Raw genomic sequence first — 26,636 nt, 5'->3', positions numbered from 1 at the left:
CAATCGAAATTGTCCTATCGATGTTCTTCAATTTGCGGATGATACTTTGTTGGTAGGGAAAGGAAATTGGAATCACATTTGGGCTATTAAGGCGGTGCTTAAGGCTTTTGAGTTGGTGTCGGGTTTAGGCATAAATTATCATAAAAGCAAACTCATTGGAATCAATCTTAATGAGAGTTTCTTGGAAGCGGCATCGAATGTTTTATCTTGTAAGATTGAAGATAGTAATTTCTTTTTTCTAGGAATCCCGGTGGGGTATAATCCTAGAAAATATGAGACTTGGGAACCTCTTTTATCCAAGATGAGAAACCGGTTGGCGGGATGGAAAAATAGATTTTTAACTCTAGGAGGGAGAATTACCTTGTTGAAGTCCGTTTTGAGTTCTCTAACCGTGTTTGTTATGTCCTTTTTCAAGATGCCGAACAAAGTGGCGAGGGAGTTCACCCGTCTTCAAAGCGGTTTCTTATGGGGTGGAGGTGAGGGTAAGAGATGCATTCATTGGATTAGTTGGAGAGAGGTGACTAAACCTTTTGAGAAGGGGGGATTGGGCATTAAAAATATTGAGGATTTTAACTTGGCTCTTTTGAGTAAATGGAGATGGAAGATCATTCAAGGGGCGGATTCTCTTTGGTTCAAAGTTCTTAAGGAGAGATATGGTGATTTGGTTCTTAAGGTGATGGGAGGGGCCGGTGATCCCGTTGAGAGGAGGAAGGAGTCGATGTGGTGGAAGGATCTTGTGAAATTGGGGAGTAACTCTTTTTTTGACCCGTTTGTTTCTTCTTGTAGGTTTCTTTTGCGGAATGGTCATAATGTTCCGTTTTGGGACGTTATGTGGATGAATGGGTTGATTTTGAAAGAGGTGTTTCCGAATCTATATGACGCATCTTGTTTGAAAAGGGTGTCGGTGGCGGCTATGGGAGGATGGGTGGATAATAGGTGGGTGTGGGGTAATTGTGGTATCTCCGAGAATAGACTTCTAGAGCATGGAGTGGCGGAGGAATGGGGCATTTTTAGAGGCTTTTTGGAAGAGAAGGGGTTAACGAGTACGGATAGAGACGGGGCGGAGTGGATCACCCCGAGGGGTGAAGATTTCTCGGTGGCGTCTTGTTATGAGAAGTATGCTTTTTACCGTATTCCGTTTGGCCCGTTTGGTAGACATTATGAAGCTAAGACTTTGGTTTGGAAAGCGGATGTTCCTTTCAAAATTAAAGCTTTTGGATGGAGGCTCCTTGCAAATAGGCTTCCTTCTAAAGATTTTCTTGTGATTAGAGGTATTCCGATATCTTTTGAAGCGTCCTTGTGCTCTTTTTGTAAGATTGAGTTGGAGAATAGGGACCATTCTTTCTTTTCTTGTTCTTTTGTAAAGAATATTTGGAGGGACATGGCGATGTGGATAGGTAAAGAGGGGATAGGCGAGGAAGAGAGCCATTCAAGTTTTATGGAATGGCATTCCTTTTGTATATCTAAGAAAATGTTAGATAAGAAGGTAGATATTGTTTGGTTAGCAACTACGTGGGCTTTATGGTTAAGTAGGAATGGGGTTTGCTTTAGGGAGGAAATTTGGAGCTTTGATAATGTTGTTTGGAACATCAAGGCTTTGGTTTGGAGGTGGTCTTTTTGTGGTGAAAATACCCATCCCAATTATTCTTATTATGATTTTGTTAAAGATCCGATCCGGTTCTTATCATAATAGCAATTGGTGGGTATTTTTTCCTTGTTCTGGCTAGTGCCCCCCTTTTGTAAACAGGTTGGTGAACCCTCAGTTCACCGTTTTAATGTCATCTTGTTTACTAAAAAAAAAAAATTTCTCAACAGAGACTTTTCAAAGTCAACTCCAAACATACATTAACATTCGGAAAACATGTTTGGCAAAAGAAGTATGGAAAAGAAGTACTGTAGATTTTTTATGTAATGTAAACGTTATCGTTTAATTATCGATTCTGCTTAATAATTGATCATTTTAAATTTTCAAAAGCTTTAAGTAGGTCAGTACATCCTATTTTGTCACAATTTAACTTGATAAAACTTTTATAAGATTTTATTTAGTTATTATGCGGTAGACAGTCTTGCAAATAAAAACATTTCCTCCACATTTTAATCATGTCACGCCAAGGTTATGTTTGGTCAAATTTTCCTTTTGCATGCTTCTCAGATGCTTCTCACGAACAAGTATTGTTCTATAAATTGGATGAAACCTACGCTTAGTACTCAGACCAAGACATTATTGAACTAGTTCAAATCAATGGCTTTTCCTCTCCATTTTGTTCAAAAAATTTCTCCAAACAAAAGCTCAACTATTATGGCTATCAACGTATATGAACCCATGCATGCCCATTGTAGTTTCCGCAATAAAACCATTAATTGTACTCTTTCCTTTAACCAAATTAATATATCTAAAACTGCAAAAACCAAGGTATGGACCATTTTTTTGGAAAATTCATTTTTCTATTTATTTCGGAGTTTCATAATGTTTTGTAGCTAATCAAGCTTACTCTTTCAAATAATATTCATTTAGGAAACTCTTCATATAAGACATGCTAAAGCATTGGATGAAGTTAAGCGTTTATTTGTTAGCCAAAGTACAGATGAACGTTTATCTATGGTAGACTCAATCCAAAGATTAGGCATTGAATACCACTTTGAAGATGAAATTGAAGCAACTCTTGAAAGGAAGCATATGATGCTCAGATTCCAGAATATCCAAGGACTGTCACAAATCGCATTCCAATTTCGTATGTTAAGACAACAAGGTTATTACATTAGCCCAGGTTAGTTAAGATATTCGTTTAAATTGATAATTATATATCTATACGTATTAAATATCTATATACGTCACAGCTACGTGTGTCTGAGTTTACAGTGGTTATTATTGTTTTGCAGACATGTTCAACATTTTCTTGGACAATAAAGGCAAACTCAAGGATACATTTTGTGAGGATATAAATGGTTTAATTGCATTGTTTGAAGCCTCTCAATTAAGCATAGAAGGAGAAGATTCTCTTGACATTGCAGGACAGTTCTGTTGCAAGTACCTTAACGAGTGGTCTTCAACGTTTCATGACCACCCTCAAGTCAATTTTGTTACACATACATTAATGTGTCCTACTCATAAAACTTTGTCCAGATTCACACCAACAATAATTCAATCACAAAATGTACCATGGACAAATTCTTTACAACAGCTTTCCAAAATTGATACTCAAATGGTTTCCTCTTTACATCTCAAGGAAATTTTCGCAGTTTCCAAGTGAGTACTACTTAACAATTTTCAAAAAATTAAATTATACTGATAAAGATTAATGACCATAACAATCACTTAATCATTGTATATACTATGTAGATGGTGGAAAGACTTAGGTTTGTCAAAAGACTTGGAATTTGCTAGAGATGATCCCATTAAATGGTATATGTGGACTATGGCGTGTATTCCAGATCCACGTTTCTCGGATGTAAGGATCGAGGTCACAAAGCCTCTGTCTCTAATCTACATCATTGATGATCTATTTGATAATTATGGAAACATTGATCAACTCACTCTCTTTACCGAAGCTGTTAAAAGGTAATGATGTGAATAACTCTCACTCGAATGTATGTAGCATGAGTTTAATTTTTAATTTTTTTTGGGAAGCAGATGGGATTTGGCAGGCATTGAACAATTACCAGACTGCATGAAAGTATGTTTCAAGGCTCTCTATGACACAACCAATGAATTTGCACTTAGGACACATCTCAAAACTGGATGGAACCCTATAAGTTCACTGATAAAATCGGTATGCAAGAAACTCATTTCATTGTATCAAAATCAATGCATTAATCCTATGAGTATCATGTTATCTTCTAGAACTATTTGTGCTTAATTTTTTTTAATTACAGTGGATAAAACTCTTGAATGCATTTCTGCAAGAAGCAAAATGGTTTGCTTCCGGGCATGTTCCAACGTTAGAGGAGTATTTGAAAAGTGCAATAGTGAGCACCGGTGTGCATCTGGTGCTTGTTCATGCTTTCTTTTACATGGGCCAAGATGTAACCAACAAAAACGTTTCTATAATCGACGACTTCCCAACCATCATATCTACAACCGCGACAATTCTACGTCTGTGCGATGATCTTGAAGGAGACAAGGTAGAAAAGAGTCACCAATTTTTTATATAAATAGATCAATTATTATTATGGAAGAGAAGGATTAAAAAAGTTGAAATAATCATTGCAGGATGTTAATTGTGATGGTAACGATGGATCATATTCAAAGTGTTACATGAAGGATAACCCAAGAGTTAGTATTGGACAAACAAGAGAACATATGAGTAAACAAATTTCAGATGCATGGAAACAACTCAACAAAGAATGTTTGAACACAAATGAGTTACCATCATCTTTTACTAAACTTTGTCTAAATGCTGCAAGGATGGTACCTATGATGTATAGTTATGATGGTGATACTCCTTCAAAACTAGAGAAGTATGTGACATCATTGCTTTATGATGATTGTCACTACTTACAAAATATTCACTCCCCAACATATTAAACATCATGGCATTCTACTTTTGTGAAGTAATCTTATATCCACACACACATACACTATTAGTTGATATTGGTATAGTTTTAGTCAAATATGTTGGTTGCTATAAATTAGGAGTATTCTATCTGTATACATTTTCCCTTTGTTGTATTTCTAATTAATTTCAAATTTCAATAATATGAAGTCGTTCTTTAATAATATGAGTGATTATGCCCTACAATAAAATATCGAAATTTTAAACTAATTCTCACCTTAGTGGGGTAACCTATGTGAAATCAAAATGCAGTGGTAATTTTGAAATATTCACAAGGCCGGTTCAACTTAGGTGAGGCATAAGGCGACTATTAAAATAAGATTTTTTTGTTTATCTACTATAATAAAATATTTGATTTTTAAAAGAAGTTCTAAGATTTTTTACGATTAATTTTTTTCGTATCTACTATGAAATTAATGTTAATTTTGGTAGTTAAATATTTACATTTTTTATCAAGATTGAATTATTTTTCAATATGAAACATCATTTACTTACTAACTAAGCTAAACAAACACCACTGAATTTTAATTTTTTAAGGCCTAAGATACCTTTAAAAAAATTTAATTTTTTTGAGGCCCAAGGCGAGGGCCTAGCTCGCCTTACCCTTGGGCCGGCCCTGAATATTCATCAATGATCAATGGGTCACGTATCCCCTCGGTTGGCAAATGAAGCAGTAGGAAAACCATGTGGTCACAAGTCTCTAATTTCTCAAAAATTCTTTTTATTTTTATTAAAAAAATAAATTACATATCCTCTCGATTGAATAGTAAACCAATAGGATTTTTTTATTACGTACCTTTCAATTCTTTTTATTTTTATTTAAAAAATAGAAATGACCTATTCCTTATGTTGGAAGAAGGCCTAATAGAAAAAGTATCTGACTATCCCCTCGATTGTGGTACTTAACCGATAGAAAATTTGTCAATTCATTTTTATTTTTATTTAAAAAATAAAAATGACTTATTCCATCGGTTGAAAGATGACCCGATAGAAAAAGTACATGGTTATCCCCTCGGTTGTGTTACTTAATGATACGAAAGTTATCAATGAATATACATTTCTTTTTGGTTAGGGTATTTGATTGATATGGAAGATAACTTTCAAAACTTAATTCTAAAAGTCTCTATTTCATTCATCCACAAAAATACACTCAAAACAGGTAAACAAACTTCATGATGAAACAAACCATAAACTGAAAACTCCATCTTCTCCATAATCGAAACTCGAAACTTCATCTTCTCCAAAAATGAATCTCAATAATTCATCTTCTTCCATGAATGAAACGAAACTCGAACACCATTACTGCCAACACAACTTGAATGAAAATCGAAACAAAGTAAAGGAAATGAAAATTCGATCGTCTTTATCATCTTCATCGGCAAAGGAAACAAAACTTTTATTCAGCCACTCGAAACAAAACTTTATCCACCTCAACGGTTAATGCCAATGTTTTCATCAGTAATAAACTTCACCTTCATCAGCTTATTCATCACCTATTTGTCTTCTTCACCCTTTTAGGTACCATCCATGATGATCGACCATCCAAAGGTCTACTGACTGCCACCAACTTAAGTGTCAAATATGTCATCTTGTACAAGATTGATGCTGCCAATTGACCACCTCCAATCATAGTTCAAGTATTACCCCCTAGCCTTGCTAGTTTGCTTTATCAAATAGGAACTAGGGTTGCGTTTGACTTTGGAGACTATGTGTTTGAGCAAGTGGTAAAACATGTTGAATCCTATTTTATTAAGCTTCCAATTGACTTTCCTTCAATGATCTCTAGTATTTTGATTAAACAAAAACATGATATTGTGATTGCTAAAGATGAAATTGGCGTTCCTCCTAGTTTGTTGAATTTTAGTTACAAGTTATTTGTTGGGAAATATGTCCCAGACATTGTTATCCCCAACATTCCCAATTTTGATGAATCTGATATGACTGTTGGTGGTAATGTTCATGAAGTCCCGTCCATATCTTGTCGTATTGCAATTGGAAGCGATCTTCTTATGCAGGAATCTAAGGCCTTACATGAAATAATTGCTAAATCCACAACCAGAAAAGGTGTGGTTGATGGACTTATTCAAATGATGAATCCAAAGGTTGCTCGTGCATCTATTTCTCAGGTTGCAGTGTAAGACGCTGAGAAAGATGTTGGGACATTAGGTGTGGAAAAAGACCAGGAAAGTAGTGATAGTGAATAAGAGATTGAGTACGAGATTGATTCTAATGGTGACACTGTTTACTCCTCCCATTTATTTGATGTCTGTTTATGAAGAACGTTAGTTTTATTTTGTCCTTTTGATAATTTGTTCTTGTAAGACATATGTAGGACATGATAATCGTTATGTTCATTATCCCCCTGTGTGGGATGGATTTCTTGATGCTTCTTATTGCCCTAGTGTGGGTTGGATTTCAGTGATCTCTGATGATGCCTTTTTTTTCCCTTGCCTGTCTGGACAATTACCTTTCTGGTTTGTATGCCTTTAAGGGCCTAAAAGGCATAATAGTCAATCAGTATTTTTAACATGTTTTATGTTTGCTCCGGTGTGATTAGATGTATGTGTTAGAGTAAGCCTAATAGTCAATCAGTATTAGTTGTGATATATATTTTTAACATGTTTTATGTTTGCTCTGGTGTGATTAGATGTATGTGTTAGAGTAAGCCTAATAGTCAATCAGTATTGGTTGTATATGCCTTTTGTATCACGACCTTGATATATATTATCTGTTAATATATATACTTATTATTAGGCATTGTATTTATTATGCTATTTGTATATGACATGATAAAGTCCTTAGAGTAATTAGTTTGTTTAATGATTCGTTAAGTGTGAATTAATTGTGAGATCTCATTAAACATAAGGACATTATTCTTAAAGTATATGTAGTCAAGCTTTACTGTCACATAGGACAACTGTGATGCATATAGAGTGTTATGTGAATAGACTGATGACATATCTCACGAGTCATGGATATGAGATTTCAAGTCTTCACATAAGTATAAATATTAGGAGTAATATTTATACTGGATTGATCCACCATGAGAATACTACATAGTATGTTATGTGAGATTCATAAGTTATTCTCATAGTGATAATGGTGTATACCACCCTTCGACCTGAAACCACTATGGACCCTAGATGTGGAGTCAAGTGCTTTATTGTCAATCAAATGTTGTCAGTAATAGGATGACCATAAAAATGGTTGATGGCTATCGCGACACCAAAAATACCCGAGCGTACCACACGCTCGAAATACAACAGAGTTGACACCGAACTTTATTTATTCCAAAAAGAAAGGGAAAATATTGATAAAACCAACAAAAGAAAAGAAAATGTTCGTCGCAACCAAATCGGGTTTGCGAGTCGGTTATGCAAGGGTAAGGTATTATCACCCCTCACATCCATTGTACTCGACGGGACCTATTTAGTTAGTTTTACGAAAGAGTGTTAGCATACGTTAGTTTGTGATCTTCAACTTATTTAAAGGTTTATTAAAAGAAAAGGGGAACTAAAAAGTAAGTTTTTGATTTGGTTGCCTGACAAGATTTTAAAATCTCGTTCCTACGTATCTCTAGGTGTGATGGAGAATTCAAGGCTGCATAGTTTTGGGTAGGAAATGTTTGCGTTTTGGTCGATTTTAGTAAAAGATTCCCTTGTCGCATTTGAACGGAAAACATTGATGCTCAAAACATGGATAATTAAACATTTGTGTTGCTTAAAAAATGGATGACATAATTCGGATCAACGAAAATTTATGTCCTCATCACATTCGAGCGGAAAACGTTTTGATATTCTCATGTGGAAGTGTTGTTTGCATCATTGTAGAATGGACGGAACGTCTTTCATTTTTTAAAAGGTTTACATCGCTCAAAGGTGAAAAAGGATATTTGTTTGGTTGAGTTGTTTTTATGTGGATGACAAATACTCAAATAGTGAGCCTTATGTTAATATCCTAATATACGAGGAAGAAAGAGGCATACACCCAATTAACCTATATCTCACCCAAATTTATTTTGAAAGGGGTGGTGGACCGCTGGAAAGGAGTTAAAAGGTGGTTGAACGGAGAAGATGAGGTTGGGGACAAGAGTTGCTCTACAATTCTGAGGAGAGAGAAGTGAAAGTGTTAAAGTAAGGGTTTAAAAACCCTAGTGCTTTTTATAGCGCATCTCCCAGACGTCTGATGGCTGACATTTGGCAACTCCAATGCCCTTTAATAGTTGACACTTTAATTCATCCTAGAGATTGCTTGCTATTTAGTTTTTTTGACAAGCTTTTTTCTTTTTTTTCTTTTTATATTTGCTTGTTTTATATTTTTTATTAGTTATTCTCTTTTGTAATTTTTAAATAAAATAATTGTTGTTTTATTTTAGGATGATTTGGTATTTTTTTTACATTGTTTTATAGTTATTCATTTTTGTATTATTATTTAATTTTTTGATTAATTATTAGTTTTATTATTGTTAATTGAGCAATTAAATCAATATTTAGTTAGAATAAAGATGAATGAATTTCCAAAAAGAATAAAAAGAGTTTGATCCAGCGTTAAGCATTTTTTTAAAATTAAATTAAATTGAATGCAACGCTAAAACACTTGATCATACATCAATCGTCATTTTTTACGATTAATTCAAATGCTTTCATAATCAACCAAATGCTTGATCCAACGTTAAGTCGTTTTATGCGTGAAAATCTTTTTCTCAATAAATTTGAAATACAAAGAACCGAGGGATGCACATCTCTTTTAAACCCCTAATAGTCAAGCGCTTGGTGCAAACCTTGTTCAAAACGACTATTGGTCTTTCAATCTAAAATACTACAATTAAGCTTGGGATAAAGGGACAATTTGATGCACATCCATGTGAATCCCGAGTAAACAAGCGCTTGGTCCACTCCTTGTTCAAATGTTTACTCATATTCCGCAAAGATTAATCTTCATAAAATGGACAACAAAGGACAATGAGATGTACATCCTTGTGAAACCTTGGGTAAACGAGCGCTCTATGCACACCTTGCTCAAACCGTTACTCGAATGCATATCAAACCAACTCATCAAACATCTTTTTCACCCTTGCACGACTCCGAATTTTTTTCCAGAAAGGAGTATGCTTTATTCATTCTGACGTGAAACAAACAAACGCTTCAGCCTCCAAGAGCGAGCAACAAGCAAATGTCTAACCACTCAAATGTGACTTAATCATCACTTTTTAAAATCAATCAACTAATACCTAGTTTTCTACCACGAATTATGAAGCTCTGATTTTTCAATTACACCTTGAAATACGTAAGCACAAAATTTTGAAATCTTGGTGAGCACAATAATAAAAAACCTAAAAAAACCATTTCTTTCTTTCTTTCTTCTCGCTTGATAATTAGGAAGTAATAAATATCACACTAAGATTCTTTCGCAAAACTAACTAAATGGATCCCGTTGAGTACAATGGATGTGAGTGGTGCTAATATCTTCCCCTTGCATAACCAACTCCCGAACCCTAATCTAGTTGCAACAACCATTTTTTTTCTTTTGTGGGTTTTATCGATATTTTCTCTTTCTTTTTGGAATAAATAAAGTTCGGTGGCGATTGTATTTTGAGCATTCCTTGCGCTTGGGATTTTTTACGCTGTGACACATACATAACATTATACAGTAAAAAAAATTCCAATGCAATTCATGATTCTTTTATTTCCTGTGTTAGCGGTCTGATACCCGGTGAAAATGGAGCGACCCTTCTCATAATCCAACCAAACACATTATTTGTATTGGGTAACTTTCTAAATTACTACATTTTGTTCAAGTTTATTTAAAACCGGGATGCCCTATGCCACATAAATCACTAGAGTGGACAACTCATTTCACAAAGGAAATTAAAACTTGGCTATATTACTTTTTAGATAGGATGGAAGAATTCACCAAATTGAGTGAGATTGAAAGAGAGTCAAAAAAGAAAAACTCGAAGGCAGAACCACCCATGGATAGAGATTTAGGTGGTGACACATGTTTTAATGCATTTTATATTTTATCTAGTGACTTGTTTTTATGTATGTAATGTTGGATAGACTATTAACGATGTAAACTAGATACATTTCAGTTTTCTAAAATTTTCTAGCTTTTTATGTTTCATAGTAGGTTATATTTCTGTATCAAGTTATGTATAAGCAGTTAGGGGTGAATCCTGAAATGTACTTCTGGATGTACCCCATTTCTAAAAAATTGCTAGCAGAGGATAATTCATAACTATATTTTCGTTTACACCCTAATTTTAGTAAGCTAAACATGGTGAATTCGAAAGTACAATCTGAAATATCCTGTGAGACAGGATTGAGTTTCTAAGGTATATATTGATCTAAAACTTGTATAAATATGAGTGTCCCTCGTGTTGTCAGCAACATCAAACACAAAATTTCTCAATTTTCATATCTTATTTGTGTCTACTTCAATAACCAGATGCCCCCTTTTGAATTTAGATTCACATAGATCCCCGTCTTGTCGATCTAAAATCTACACTAGAGAATATGTTGTCTTACCCGGACAATCAAAGAGTTGTGAAACTCTATTATCGTTCACCCTCGATTGACAACGAAGAGAAGATACAGTTCAACAAGTTTAAGTTGAAGACTAGTGAAGATGTAATTGTTATGTGGAATATATTTCACAATTACGAAACAAAAGATTCGATCGAGGTGGATGAGAAGGTTGCGACATCAACCGAAAATATTCTAAAGATGTTAAAATGTCATCAACCATCACTTGATGATGAAATGTAATGTTAAATTTGCATTAAAGCTATTTTATGTAATGATTCATTTTTAATGTATGTCATGACAATAATTGATATTAATTTTTATTACGTTTTCTACATCAATTGTTTCTTATTTGACAAACACAACAGTTTTTGGAAATAAAGTTCCGGATTTTTTTCTGATGATTTCTTGAAATACATTTCCATATTAATTTTTTACAGGCAAAAGATAAGTCCGACTCACTTATAAATGAATGGGGCGAAATAAATGAATGGCCTAGCAGTCTCATCACGCATTCTTTCTGGGGAGGGGAGGAAGAGAACTCACACATACAATACAGTGGTGATGGCCGCACAGTATGGCGAAGGGCCACCTTCCCCTTCATCATAGAGTTTATTTTCTTGTCCTCATTATTTCTTGTCTTTATTTTGTTAATTCTGTTTTTTTTTTTAACACCTAGATTCTATTGGTGTTACAGGTTTCGTGGAGGGGGCAATACTTGTTTTATGAATGCTAAAGGTTGAATATTACGAAAGCGGGTTTGTCTTGCGATTGTATCATAAATATTGGAACTGTGACTGGTGTTCCTTTTTCATGCTATAATGTCGTGAAATATGTGTTTTAATATTTACTTGTCTTTTGTGTAAGAAGAAATATTTACTTGGCTTTATGATATCAAAAATCAACTCATTCTAAAAATATAGCTAACGGTGTTAAGAAAGGAAAAAATATAGCAAAGAATAACATGGTTCATTCTAAATATTAATCCAAAGAAAGATAAATAATGATAACACGCATTTGAATTTTATGTAGTTTGAGGAGTTTACAAATTTGCAGCAAACTTTAGGGAGACTAAATTGTTGGTTCACAAAACATAAGACAAATTTGTGCGATACAATAATCCCAAATAACTCAAACAATTGATTTCTCTAAGAATGGAAATAGGTTGTCCAAATACAGCGTCCATACAAATCCTCAACAGAACTTTTCGGGGGCAAATTCAAGCCTGCACTACATGCGCATATTGCACACCGTGCAGGACCATGTAGGATCATTAGATGATGCAAATTTCTTTTATATTATCATGCACTTATTAAACTAGATTTTTTCCATCTTCACATTCTCTCTTTGTCCCCTCTCTCTATGGAAAGCACAGACATACAAACTTCCTCTTACACCATACAAAAATGAAGTCATTGCTCAACCCTACCATAATTGAGACAACACTATTTTTCTACAATCACAATCATGAAGCATCTTCCCTAACAAGAACCACGTAAATAAAGAAGAAACAAAGACAACGGCAAAGACAAGGTTTGAAGAAGACATTGTGAGGGGGTTCGAAGTTCAAGAACAAGGATTGGTTCATATACATTTCTTCCCCATGAAATTTCATTGCTGGTTTTTTTTCTTGATCTATAGTTACAAATACAATCACTTGGATATGCTTTTTTGCTGCTTTGGTTTCTTTGTCTAGCTGTCAACCCTAATTGTTTTGTACTTCAACTTCTTGTCAATGGACAAGATTAAAAAGAGAAGATGTAGAGGTGTTGTTTGATATGAGACCGGCATACTCAAATTATATTTTAGGTATAGAGTATAAGTGAACCAAAGAAAATTAAAACATAAGCTAAATCTCTTCATGCATACAGATGCATGTATTGAAAACAGCTCATGGAAAGTTTAAGGGCTGATATTCAACAAGGAAAAGAACAAATAATCATCAGACAGAAAATGGCATTTTCAAGCAATCATTTTACAAAGCTCAGATTGCCAAACAAAATCCACTCATGAAAGCATTGCCAATTCAACATTATGACTAGTAAAACATAGAGTTCAAAATTAATAGTAATGGACACAACAAACAAAAGCTACTACTCACTCGTCTGCTGGCAACTCATCTGCCGGCAAATTCAGCTTATAGCGACAGTAATTATTGGTTTTTCCTCGTTCGACAATCTCCTTGGCCTCTGAAACCATGGACTCACTCAGCAGTTTGTCCACCACAACTTGCAGCAATGATGCCTCAACACGGCAATGAGTGTAGAAGATCTCCTTAACAATCTCAAGGACCATTTTCAAATCACCCTTCTCACATAGAAAAGGAACAATTATTGAATAAGTGGCCTTATCAGGATCATACTCAGACTTTCCAATTTCACCAAACCACTTCTTAGCTTCATCTAAGTTCCCTTCATTTGCAAAACCTTTGATCAAAGCATTGAAGCTAAAAATATCAGGCTTGACACCCTTTTTCACCATTTCCTCATAAAACTCAACAGCTTCACCAGTTTTCTTCACCATAGCCAACCCCAACAGCCTTGCATTGTAAGTCCTGATATTAGGCACAACATTCTTCTCACCCAATTTCCCCCACAGTTTCTCACCATCCTCAAAACGACCCTTTGAATACAACCCATCAAGCAGAGTATTAAACGTGATCAAATCAGTTTTCACTCCCTCCTTCTCCATCTCCTCAACCACCGCAACCGCAGAATCAAAAGACCCCATTTCCAACAATGCCTTAATAAAAGTATTATAAGAAACCAAATCAGGTTTCACAGAGAGCTGAACAGGAAGATCCCTAAAAAGCTTCTCAACAACATCATACTTCTTCGAATGAAGATAAGCCGCCAACAAAGCATTGAGAGATAACACCGAACGGTTACAGTTCCTCTGAGGCATTTCATCAAACAGCTTCTGTGCGTGTCTGTCCATTTTGGATTTTCCATACAGCGTAATGAGACGCGCTGAGAAACCTTCATTGGCTATGTCCGTGTAATTCTTCTGGTGCTCGATGATGTCGCGGACCCATCGGAAGCGCTTAGCTCTGGCGAGGCGGCGGACGGTGTCTTCGTAGATGCCGGCTTTTGTGCGGAAGCGGTCGATGTCGGAGGCTTTCTTGAACTTGTCAACGAGTGTCTTGAGGTTTTGTTCTTTGTAGAGGTCTTGTGAAATGGACTTGATGCTGGTGGTTGATTCTGCAATTTCTACTGCGACCGTGCACATGCTGCGGTGGAGAATGCGATACATTATGGTGGCTTGATTCTTTCTCGACGGAAAGAGTGGGGAAATGAAAAGAGTGTGAGTGAGTAAACCAGGTTTTGAGTTTGATGAGTGTGTGGTAATGCTATACACTATGTAGTGAATATTGGGCTTGGAGCACTTAACTAGGCCCAATCTGTTTTTCGTGTACACCCTCCAGACACGACTATGTACAATAGTTTATCGATTCAACACCATAATTTTTTACTTTTCACACTCCACATTATCTTCTCTCTCACTTCCACCTAATAATTCAACACTCATTCAACTTTTACTCACTACAATGATTTTTGTTTGATAAAATTCAACACCCCTATCCCACCACTTTTATTTCATATTTATATTTTTTTTATGTTTTTGTTTTTGTGATTAAATATTAATAACAATTATCAATTGAAATTAAATTAAAATAATTAAGAGTTAAATATTTTTTTTCTAATTTAATAACTTATTTGAATTTTATTTTTCTAATTTTATATTTTAGTAGAATTTTGAGTGTTAAAAGGTTATTATTGAGATCTATTTTACTAAAAAGATTGTTAGTGCTACAAACAAAATTGTTAATTTTTTATTGCACATATAAAACAAACAAGTACTTCTTATGCCAAATGCCTCTATTTTAATTTACTTATTTCAAAAGTTGTTAGGGGTGTTGATGATTTAATGTACATACAATACAAACAGGTGTCGACTACCACTACTTGATATTGTTGGTGTTATATCCATGAAGTTGACAATTTCGGTTGGTTTTACATACATGGAACATGAAAGGGAGGAAAATTTCAAGTGAGCACTAGTAAAGCTAAAAGAGTTGTTCGCTTCTGAGAAGTTGCAACCAAATGTTTTGGTTACTGACCGTGAACTAGCGTTGATGAATGATGTGGAAGTTGTGTTTCCAAACTCAACTCATTTGTTGTGTATGTTCCATATTTAAAAAAATGTTAGTATGAAGTGTAAGGAGTGTGTCGAATCCCAGAGGCATGAGCATGTTATGGATATGTGGAACAACGTCATATATTTAATTACGGAGACTGATTTTGTGGTACACCTAAAGCATTTTGAAGTTGTATGCGCTGATATTCCGAAATTTCTTAAGTATGTGCACAGAACTTGGTTGACACCCTATAAAGAAATATTTGTTACTGCATGGACTAATAGAGTCACTCATATAGGGAACACATCAGTCAATAGGTACATTTATGTGAATCTAAATATAGTTAGAGTACTAATTATCAAATAATCACATTTTGTTTTGTTTATGATTTTTTAGGGTTGAGTCTGCTTATTGGAGACTAAAAAATATACTGAGAAGTAGCAAGAGATATTTATGTAGAAGTTGGGATAAGGGGTGGCAAAAAGGGTTGCTAGCCCCACCTTAAGCCCGCAAAAAAAAATGGGGTGGGCAAGTCCGCCAAGTTGAAATGGACATAAAAATCTAGCCAGTCCTGCCAAGGTTGCTGGTTGGAGGGTGGTGGGCTAGCCCGCCTATTTTTTATTTTTTTATTTTTCATTTTTTTAATAGATTAATAGGTTTTTTACCTTTCAATTAGATTTTTCACTTACTTTTTAGAACAATTTTTTATAAAGTATATTTCAAACAAATTTTACTAAAAAAATATTGCATATATTCACAAATAAATGTATAAAATAAACCATCAAGAATTGAAATTACTAGAATTAACTAAAAAATCGTGGGCTTAAGGCGAGATGAGTTGAATGAACAGGCAAGGCGGGCTTTGACGGACAACGCGTTTTAGCGGATCGAGCTTTGGGGGACAACAGACTTTGGAAGGGCGGACTTTGTTGAGCGGCGGGCTCAAAATTCCAAAGGGAATGTGAAACATCGAGAAAGCCCCACAAGGGTGGATAAGATGGTCTTGCAACCAAACTCTGGTAAGGAAGTCATTATACAAGGGGAAGATATTAGCACCTGTCACATTAGTTGTACTTAACGGGATCCAGTTTGTTTGTATTCTAAGGGTGTTGTTAACTAAGAGTTTAATTGCGAAAATGGGGGAAAAAGAATGTTTTAAATTAGTGAGCTCGCCAGGATTTCCTGAACCATGTGACTACGTATCTGCATAGTGCAACGAAGAAATCAGAGCTCTGTAGTTTTTCTAGAACGATGTTACTTTCGCATTCTAACCGTTAGGGTTTGTTGCTCGTTGTGTGAAGACTTATACGTTACATGTTTGCGATAGAAAGGAAACACATGCCTTTTGTGAAAAGAGTTTGAAAGATAAGCCTAAGGAATAATGTTTGAATGTGTTGAAGTTGATTGTCAGAGACACATGGTAGATGGTCCCTCAAGGCTGCGGGTATCTAGACATGCGGGGAGTCGGAAAGTAATACACCACCAACTTCTTTTTCATCCTTTTATTGTAAAAGTTGTTTTTAATATGTATAGTACTAAAGATTATGAAATAGAGGCGAATATTTTGAATATTTGGGCCAGTGTCCCATATTCAAAGACATTCTAAGGTGAGGTAAGGAAGACTCCCGCTCACCCTTCCCCATTTGCTTAGGGCTCATGGTGCATTACATGTATCATATTTTAATGTGTTTTTGAATTTATTTAAGAAAAAAGATTTTTATTTTAATGGTAAAAGAAAAAGAGAAAGAAAATGGGGGAATTTCTACCCTAATATTATCATACAAATATAGACCTAAGATTGAGTTTGCAAAGGGATTTTCTACCCTAAAAGTTGTCATGCAAAGGATTTGATTGAGAGACTTAAGGGAACATGTTAAAAGCATCACAAATTAATCATAAAATCATGACTAAAAACAATCAACAACATCAAGCAAAATTCATACAAAAGTTGATGCACAAATTGCATCATAAGATCACCAAAAATAACCTAACAATGATACAAAAAATGAGCAAAAATAACCTAAAAATAATACATTTTTATTAAGTTTTTTTAATAGAGAAGCATTCTAATTAATGACCAAAATTAAACTAAAACCTAAAATTATTAGTATTATTGATTTTTATTAGATTTCATTAAAAAAAATAGAAAAGAATAACACAAGAGTGAAAAACCGAGGCGGGTTTGAAGCTAAATCAGGGTGTATGACCCAACAAGCCTGCACAGTCCCCAACTCAGGAAAGCCCATGGGGTGGTTTTGTTGTTTGCATCCAGATTAACCTGCCAAAAATGTCTTATTGGGCCTGTAGGGGGTGCAGACATGAATTGGATGTTTAGGCCCAATGAACTTCAGTCTAAATCCAGGGGCTTAGGTTAAAAATTTGTAACGTTTGAGCACACTCAGTCTCACTCCCTCTTGCTCTCCCACTCTCGTTTCACTCTCTATTCATTCATAAATAGACCATGGTGGTGCGATTCCTGGCGGCGTTGCTGCCACCAAACCATCTCCAATCAAATATTTTCAAACACTAACCCTAACTCAAATCCTCTCCTGATCACGAATCTAGCGTCGGATTTTAAGGAAACATAACTATAAGGCCGAATCGGGGATGTGAGTTTGAAACCCTAGGTCTAAAAGATCAATTAAATCCTCATGGAGATGTGATTATGCACAATTTGAGAGGATTATGATTCTACGCACACTACTTTACAAACCAGTAACGAGAAAAAGGTGAAAGATGACGGGAATAGGGAGTTCCAAAGCTACCTATCAGACACGCTCTGATGGCGCTTGAAGTGTAATGAATACGAAAAAGAAATCTAGATATCTTTATTAGGGTATACATATCTCTTCTCATTTTTTATTCTTCCTTCTCCTTCTTCAAATTCTTCTCTTCTTTTTCTTTTTCTTTTTTCGGATTTTTTATGTGTTATGTATTGGCTCTATTGTTGTGTGAACCATGAGATAGAGAGCGTGTGAAGTGGAGATGAAACTCAGAGAGATATTTATGGTGGTTTGTGAAGGTGAAGGTGATGGAAAAGAGATCTTCAGAGAGAAGGTGAAGGTGAGGGAAGATATAGCTTAAGAGAGAATGTGAAGGATTGAAGATGATGATGATGATGGTGGTGCCGAGAAAAATGATGCGTGAACCAGAATTGAAGGTGAGTTGCAGATTATATAGAGATTGGAGAAGGAGATGTTAGTTGGATATTTAGGGATTAGAACCCTTAGATTAGAGAGAATTAGTTAAATAATTAAGGGCTAAGATCGATTCGGTTTTTAGTTAGTTAAAGTGATTTTGATTAGTCTTAGGTTTTGAGACTTGAAAGTTAGTTGGAAGGTAAATGAAATGATCGCCTCTATAGGCGCTAGGATCCCACTTAGGAATCTAGTGTTTTGATCGTCTCAATGGGCGGCAAGAATCACTTAAGGGTCATTGTGCCCATCATACTTGGCCAAAGAGTGAGGTTTAAATCCCTCAAGGCCAAACACCCTTATGTCTCGTTTGATAAGGTTTGAGGAATCAACATTTCCATCATCTTTAGGGGAATTGGACGCTTGCTGAAGTTGTCTCATGTTGTGAACATTGTCTTTTAATTAGTGTTTGGTTCTGATGGCGTAGTTCGTCCATGGCAGCACGCATCTCTGTTAGGGTGTTGGCATCACCGCTACCATTGGTATCTTATAGTGTAAGGGATGGAGCTCTCCTGTTAACCATGGTCGAGAGTGGTTAGGTGTAGAAGTGGAAGGTAACAGTGAGCGGGGTGATTGTGATGAAGAAGGTGTGGCCTAAATTATTTTTACCAGAGCCACACGGTGGGCGCCACTCTACTGGTAAAAAAATACAGATGTGCATGTTACTCTTGCAAGGACATGAGCACTTAGAGGCCTTAGTAGGTGTATAAAAATATTGTGGTGGTTAGGACTTGCCCATGGTGGCGAAAAGCCCTATATGATGGTGTTTAAGGTAGTTTAGAGGATCTACTCACGTGAGGTGTGAGGCTCTGTATATGTCCTTAGGGCTTAGATATAAGCCTATGATTTAGGATCAGTCTCTTTCTTGCGCTGAGGGAGAAGTATTTATAGAGGCCTTTTGGGCTTAGGAATTCCCCAAGGGCAGCAACCGCTCCCCCATGAATAAGGGAGACTGTTGACTACCTATTTCTCAGGGAGTCATGGGGTGGCTCCTTCTCATATAACCGATGCGAGATAACGATATTGTACTCATCATCTATCCCAAAGGCGAGCCCCATATTCTGTGGAGATGTTGCATGGGCAACATTACTCTAGACGGAGACCCAAGAGTCGCCCTCATTTAGGTCCTCACAAATATAACACTACAAAAACTAATAAGGATTGTGGCAAAATCAATGTTGAATCAATTTTTGATTAGTAATAAGATCATAAATGAATGCCTACTAGAATGTTTCCTCTCATATGCTTTCTTTGATCTCATCTTAATTGCATGTATCTCTCCTGCTTTTAAAATAAAAATATTATTAAATTTAGAAATAAAGAGTAGTGATTGTGTAGTAAAGTCTCTCTCTTTCCATAAAATTTATACTTTCTCTTTTAAAAACATATACAATAACCTCATAAAGTAAATGAAAAGCCTTAAACTCCTTGACTTGTGTGTCATACTCATTATCTTTTTAAAATATCTGTTGAAGTCAAAATCACTGAGTTCAATAAGAAAAGTACCACAAGTATGGATAGTTCACCCGCAACTTGAAATTAAGACTAGTTTTATTTGTTAGGTAATTTAAAAAAATTTATAACCTTGGAATGAGTTATTAAGAAGAAAATAAACACTACTAGAAATACACGTATTTCCTGCGGAATTACCTGCGGATTTTTGCTAAATTTCCGCAGGAAACGTGTTTCCTGCGGATTTTCCTGCGGTTTTAGGTCCCCAGCTAAAACCTTCGTGGGTAATATTTTTCGCAGGTAATTCCGCAGGTATTTCCGCAGCTAAATCCGCAGGTAAATCCGCAGCTAATTTCGCAGGTAAATCTGCAGTAAATGTATATCCGCAGGTAAATCCGCAAGAAATTTCTATCTCAAATTAAATAATTATTATTTTAATATACTTTTGAACCATTATATATATTTAAATAACTATAATATAAAATAAAATCATAATTTTCAATTTAAATTAAACTTGAATTCATAGAACATAATTGGTAAGTACTTACATAGTCATTACTAAAAATGATTCAAAAAATCAAGTTATTACTAATCATTCGTCAACCAAGTTAAAAAGATAATACAATCCAAATTACAACGAAGTCAAAATGAAAAAAAGAAATAGAACTCGGTCAATGATGGATTTGCCCCCTTTTCCTTTCTTTACAAATTACAAAAGAAATAGAACTCAATAAGTTTATCTATCAAAGTATATGCTTTTTATAGTTCTGTTTCAGGTTAATAAACTTTTTACTCTAAAAAATATAATGAAAAACATATAATATATACCATTCTTTTCCAATGCAAACAATGAGAAATAGACCCCCAGTGTGAAGAGATGCGCCACCTTAAAATTTTAAAGCGCAGAATATAAACATTAGCATCATTCTTTTGCAACACCTACATACATAAAAGTAGAATGAAAAAAACACGATAATCAAATAAAAAAGTTATACATTGCCCCATAAATATAATCCTAAAACTTGAGGAGAAAAAAAAACACATGCAGTGCAAATTCACGAGAATGTAAGGACATATTTACAGTTTTGGAACGTAGCTATAGATTGCGAGAACACATGGAGTACGGTTTTTTTACTATAACAATGAAACAATCTATATTTGATTAATTACCGCTTTCAATATTTGAGGATTCTTCCAAATAGTTTGAAAAAAATGAATTACCTTGAAGGTGATATTTCTTGCAGAGAAATAATTAGCGAAAACGGTAACAGAAGCAGTTCTATAAGTCCGTAGCTGTTGTCCATTGGGACCAGGATCACTCGCTCTATCATGCCATTCTATCAGTGTCACTTCTCTTCCTTCACCTTCAAACGTTACGTACGGTTTCGTCACGGGAACCACCACTTTCTCTCTGCACCACAAAAAATAAATTATAGTGTAAAAAAATACAAGTGATAGTGCAAATTAGTAAGAGTTATCTATGGACATGGTAGTACTAGCTAGTTCATAATTGCAGCGAATGGAAAAGAGTAGTCTTAACCATTATAGAATATTGAATGCAAGCAAGTTAGAATAGAATGTTTGATCGCAGAATTTGTTTGTACTATTGTATATTTATAATGTAGTATGGGATTGGGAAAAGTGTGATTAAAATAATTTTGTAAATGTTTTCACTAAACCTTTCCTTGTATAACTAACACAAGTAACAAGCTAAATGCATATGATTTATATACACTCTAAATTGAGGGAGCCTGTTAGAAATAATGTAAGCAGGGTAGCCAATACTTGTAACAAGCTCAATGCATGTAATTTATAAATGTGCAGATTCTCTCGTCCCGCTTTCATTGTCCTCTATCTCAACTCTCACAGAATAGTATTATCCTTAATGGCTAAACAAAGAAAGAAAATCATTGTAATGCTACAAAATATTTGCTCTTCAGTTATACCTCCCTAAATACAGACAAGTATTCAAAAATATCAGAAGATAGAATCAAAAAGGAAAGTATCTTAGTTTGCCACTTAAGCAACCTAACCAACCGACACCGAAAAAATTCACACCTTAGGAGGCATCCAATCTACACCATGTAGTAAGCAGGATTCCCCATAACAAGATCTAACAGCAGCAACAAATAACGTACTCTTGAAGAAGCGTGTATTTCCATCATAAGGCTCACCATAATGAGTCAACTATTTGACATCAGCCACAGGAGGGGCTAAGAGAATCAATTTACGAAACAACTAACAATAGCAATAGTAACCGTGCTAATTTAGAAAGTAACAAAACACAAGCCATAACAAAATTTGAAACATATCAAAACGCATACCAATTTCCCCATCAAATGCAAGGCAATATGCTTTTAACTCACGGTTAGTTTCCCGATTCATACGTTGACCAATTAAAAACGCCGCAAGCAAAGCCTCACTTGCTCCATTTCGCTTTTCGCCCCCCTCTTGAAATGGAAGAACTTCCTTCAACACACCCAGAACTTACTCGAATCCAAGATGCCCCCCAGCCAACACCTCTCTAAGAGCACCGACCAATCTCATTTCAGTAGTGCCATTACTAGGGCTGTATTTGGGAATGCGGATCCGAGAACCGGACCGGGATCCAAACCGCTGGAACTGGTCCAATGGACCGACCGAAACAGTGAACGGGAGAGTAATGGATAAAAAAAATATCCGAATCCAAAATGAAGAACCGGACCAAATATCCAATGAGTAACCGAAAGTAAAAATATAAATATCTTTGGTACATCATTTCCTCACTTTTTCCCACTCCCTCTCTCTCATTCACTCTCAGACTCCTCTGGTCCTCTCCTCCCTCTCTCACTCACGTGTCTCTCTTCCTCTCCTCCTCCCATGTCTCTACCTCAGCCACCTCCGACGGCCTCCTTTTCCCCTCCTTGTCTCCGATGATAACTCCTCATCCTCACACACTAGTTATTGTTTTTACTTCTTCTTGAATCGTGATTTCGTGTATCTGTTTCAGAGAGATATCCTGGAGTATCTTCTTCGTATAACTGTAATGTATTCAATCTTTTTGTATTGTTATATTTCACATAAATTTCATGCTATTTACCATGTTTGCATGTTAGGTTTGATGCTTCGTTCCATAGTATGTTGGTGTTTTGCCCTATTTTGTTTTGCCCTAATTTGTTTTGACCTAAATTTTTTATAAATGAAATGCATGTTACAATTTTGACCTAAGTTTTGCCTATTTCAATTTTCAAGTTTGATTAAGATTAATAAATCGTTAGGGTTTTCTTATACTGAGTTTTTTTGATTTGTAAATGATAATAAAGCTCAATTAGGTTTTCTTATACTGTTCTAAATAAAGTTGGGCTTCTGTTGTTGGGTTTTGTTACAGTTTACTATTATATTATTGTTTAATTCTTTGTATTTTCTTCCATGTCGTTTCAAGATTCATCATTGACTCCTCCAACAATGGTGGATGATCTTATTGATATTGAGTTGTTGCTTGGTGACATCGGGGAAGAGGAGACAACGGATGGAGGTAATTTAGAGATTGGTGAGTTGATGGATATGGAGGTTCCAGTTCCGAGTGATACAACTACTCAAACCAACCCCACTGATAATACTACTACTCAGACCCCTACTCAAAATACTACAAACACAAACACTGATGCTTCAACCCCTCAAGTTGCCCAAGCTCAGAGTTCCCAGAGTCAGAGAAATGTTGATGGTAGAGCTCCTCGTCCCAAAAAATCTGCTGTTCATTCTGAAATGGTGCTGATTGTAGGTCCAGATGGCATTAAGAAGTGGAAGTGCAGATGGTGTGGAAAGCTTTACACATATGATTCAAAGTGGAAGAGTACCTCTAATGGTAAGAAACATTTAGATGCTTGTATTCAGAGAAGGTTAAGGTTGAAAGGAAATAATGAGAAAGAGTTTGCTCAGTCTAGATTAAACATAGGTGATAATACTCATAGTTTAGCTACTTGGACATATAATCATGCTAGGGATAGAGAAATTGCAGCACACATGATTCTAGGTCATGAATTTCCTTTTTCTGTTATGGAAGGTGTTATCTTTAATGAGTTTCTAAAAGAGATTTATCCATGGTACAAAAAGATTACTAGGCAACAGGTTAAGTTTGATTGTGAGACATTTTATGAGGCTGAGAGAATTAAAATGAAAAGGTCTATGGCTTTGATTAATAGGGTCAGTCTCACCACTGACTTGTGGTGGTCTGGTGAACAGAGGATAGGCTATATGACTGTGACTGGTCATTTCATTGATTCAAAATGGCAGCTTCATAAAAGAGTTTTATCTTTTAAGAATGTGCCACCACCACATTCTGGAGAGGTTTTGTGCAGGGAATTGATAAAGGTAATGGATGATTGGGGAATAAGGGATAAGGTAGCATCTATTTCTGTTGATAATGCCAGTGCCAATGAGAATTGCATTGCTAGGTTGAAGAGGGATTATTCTGGTAGGAGAAATTTACCCTTAGGTGGTAAGTTATTTCATGTAAGGTGTTGTGCACACATCTTAAATCTGTTGGTGCAGGATGGGCTTGATATGATTAAGGTGTCTGTTGATAAGATAAGAAATGGTGTCAAATACTTGCTCAATTCTGAAACAAGATGCAAATCATTCAAAAAGATTGTTGATGAGTTGCAACTTGAAGGCAGAATGCAAGTGTTGGATACAAAGACTAGGTGGAACTCAACTTGGTTGATGTTGTCTACTGCATACCATTACAGAGAAGTGTGGCCTAGATATGCTGAGGAAAATGGTGCATTTCTCAGTTTTTTGCCTGATGCAAATGATTGGGAAGATGTTCATGATATTTGCAAGTTTTTGGAGGTTTTTGCTGATGTGACATCAATTATTAGTGGCACATCTTACCCTACTGCTAATCTGTTTTTGTCTGAGCTTTACAGAGTGAAGGTTTTACTTGATAATCCTTCAAGAATCTCACATAATCCTCAGTTGCAGGCCCTTGCTAGTGAAATGAAGTTGAAATATGACAAGTATTGGTCAGAGTCCAATACATTGATTTCTATTGGTGCAGTTCTTGATCCAAGGTATGAACATCTTAGCATATGATGTATGATTATTATCTGAGGCATGATTAAAATTCTCTGTTCTTGATATGAATGATTGGTATCCTGTTATTGATATGTATAGTAGTGAGTTGTGACTTAATTGTGTCTTATTAAGTTGCCTTGCTGCTGGTTGTGGTTTAATAGTGCCTACTGCCTGCATATGATGTAATCTTTTCTGGAATTGTATGAATTATTTATGATTAGCTGAGGCATATGATGGATCCTGTAATCCTGTTCTTGATAGGCTCATTTAAGTTGCCTTGCTGGTTGTGGACTTGTGGTTTAATAGTGCCTATGATGAAATCTTTTCTTGAATTGTATGAATTATGAATTATGATTACCTGAGGCCTATGATGGATTGTTTTGTTGATATGCATATTAGTGAGTTGTGACTTAATAATGCCTATTTTCTCATTTAAGTTGCCTTGCTAGTTGTGGTTTAATAGTGCCTATGATGACATGTTTTCTTGATCTGTATTATTAGAATTCAAGATTCTGAGGCCTATTCTGTTACCTCTTGGTGACTTTAGTTGGGTTTGTGGCCTATTCTGTTACCTCATTAGTTGTTAATGCTGCCAATGATGAACAATAATTCGGAGGTCATTAATTGTTAATGTTGCCTTTCCTAATGAATTATTCTGAGGCCATTGTTGTTACCTTATACTTTATTTTATGCAATAGGTATAAGATGATCTTCATCAAATGGGTATACCCCTTTTTGTATCCAAATCCCACTCAATCAGATACATATCAACAATAGTTGTCTGAAAATTTAAGTACCCTCTTCCAATTGTATCAAGATTCCTATGGAACCAATGATGCAACTACCCCTACTGCTGCATCTGAATCTCCAGAAGTAGGATCTACTTCTGGATTGGGAAGGAGGAACTTTGAAATGTTTTTAGAAACTGTTGTGGGTAATAATTCCAAATCTGACCTTGAATTATATTTTGAGGAGCCTCCTTTGAAAGTTCCCCCTAATGCTAAATTTGATGTTTTAACTTGGTGGATGGGAAATGAGGCCAAATATCCTGTTCTTAGTAAATTGGCAAAGGATATCCTAACTGTTCCAGTTACTACTGTTGCTTCAGAAGCAACTTTTAGTGCTGGGAAAAGGATTATTGATCCGAAAAGATCTTCTATGAAAACTAAGACAGTTGAAATGGTGGTTTGTGGAGGTGATTGGGTGAAGGAGAAATATGGAATAAAGAAGGGGTGCACTGCTTCTATTGTAAGTTTATTTTTCATGTCTTCTTTCAATTCTAACTAATAGATGTTTATTATTATTCTATCTTAACTAATACTTTTCAAATTTGTGTTGTAGATTGAGGAGCCACAAGATGAACCTTTGACATATCATTTTGGTGAAGATTTGGGTGTTTCATTTACTGCTGCTGCAACTTGAAGTTGAATACAATGCCAATGATGAGATTGTTCTGAGGCATTATGAAATGTAATGATCTTTTGAGTTCCTTTTGACTTATCATTTTGAAATGCTGCTGCTGGTTGTCATTTTGAAACCTCATGTATTTTTGATACAATTATCTTTGGTAGCCTGTTACCAAAACATCAATATTTGTCTTGGTATATTATATAAGTTGGAATATTATATGAGTGATTATGAAATGCTGGTGCTGGTTAATTTCACATGTAAAATTATTAGTTTCATTTCATGTACAGTTTGGAAACCCATAAATAAACAT

The 26,636-nt window shown here is 35.4% G+C and overlaps 3 protein-coding genes across 3 annotated transcripts; 2 read left to right on the top strand and 1 right to left on the bottom strand.

Annotated features, from left to right (window-relative positions):
* The first annotated feature begins 2,197 nt into the window (after positions 1–2,197).
* Positions 2,198–4,717, top strand: LOC131607540 ((3S,6E)-nerolidol synthase 1-like). Its single transcript, XM_058879532.1, has 7 exons — positions 2,198–2,413; positions 2,516–2,768; positions 2,881–3,247; positions 3,341–3,559; positions 3,632–3,770; positions 3,874–4,122; positions 4,211–4,717. The coding sequence occupies exons 1-7, from the start codon at positions 2,243–2,245 to the stop codon at positions 4,523–4,525; spliced, it is 1,713 nt and encodes a 570-aa protein (XP_058735515.1). The 5' UTR covers positions 2,198–2,242; the 3' UTR covers positions 4,526–4,717.
* Positions 4,718–12,971: 8,254 nt separating this feature from the next.
* LOC131607537 (small ribosomal subunit protein mS78 (rPPR3a)) lies at positions 12,972–14,410 on the bottom strand. Its single transcript, XM_058879531.1, has one exon. It carries the CDS (start codon positions 14,327–14,329, stop codon positions 13,175–13,177), a length of 1,155 nt encoding a protein of 384 aa, XP_058735514.1. The 5' UTR covers positions 14,330–14,410; the 3' UTR covers positions 12,972–13,174.
* Positions 14,411–23,269: 8,859 nt separating this feature from the next.
* Positions 23,270–26,338, top strand: LOC131605587 (zinc finger BED domain-containing protein RICESLEEPER 2-like). The gene is made up of 3 exons (XM_058877929.1): positions 23,270–24,912; positions 25,711–26,164; positions 26,258–26,338. The coding sequence occupies exons 1-3, from the start codon at positions 23,270–23,272 to the stop codon at positions 26,336–26,338; spliced, it is 2,178 nt and encodes a 725-aa protein (XP_058733912.1).
* Positions 26,339–26,636: the final 298 nt, after the last annotated feature.

Source organism: Vicia villosa, linkage group LG5, assembly GCF_029867415.1.
Source record: "Vicia villosa cultivar HV-30 ecotype Madison, WI linkage group LG5, Vvil1.0, whole genome shotgun sequence".
Lineage (NCBI taxonomy): Eukaryota > Viridiplantae > Streptophyta > Magnoliopsida > Fabales > Fabaceae > Vicia > Vicia villosa.
The sequence above is the reverse complement of the archived record's forward strand: the minus strand, read 5'-3'. Positions and strand labels throughout refer to the sequence as shown.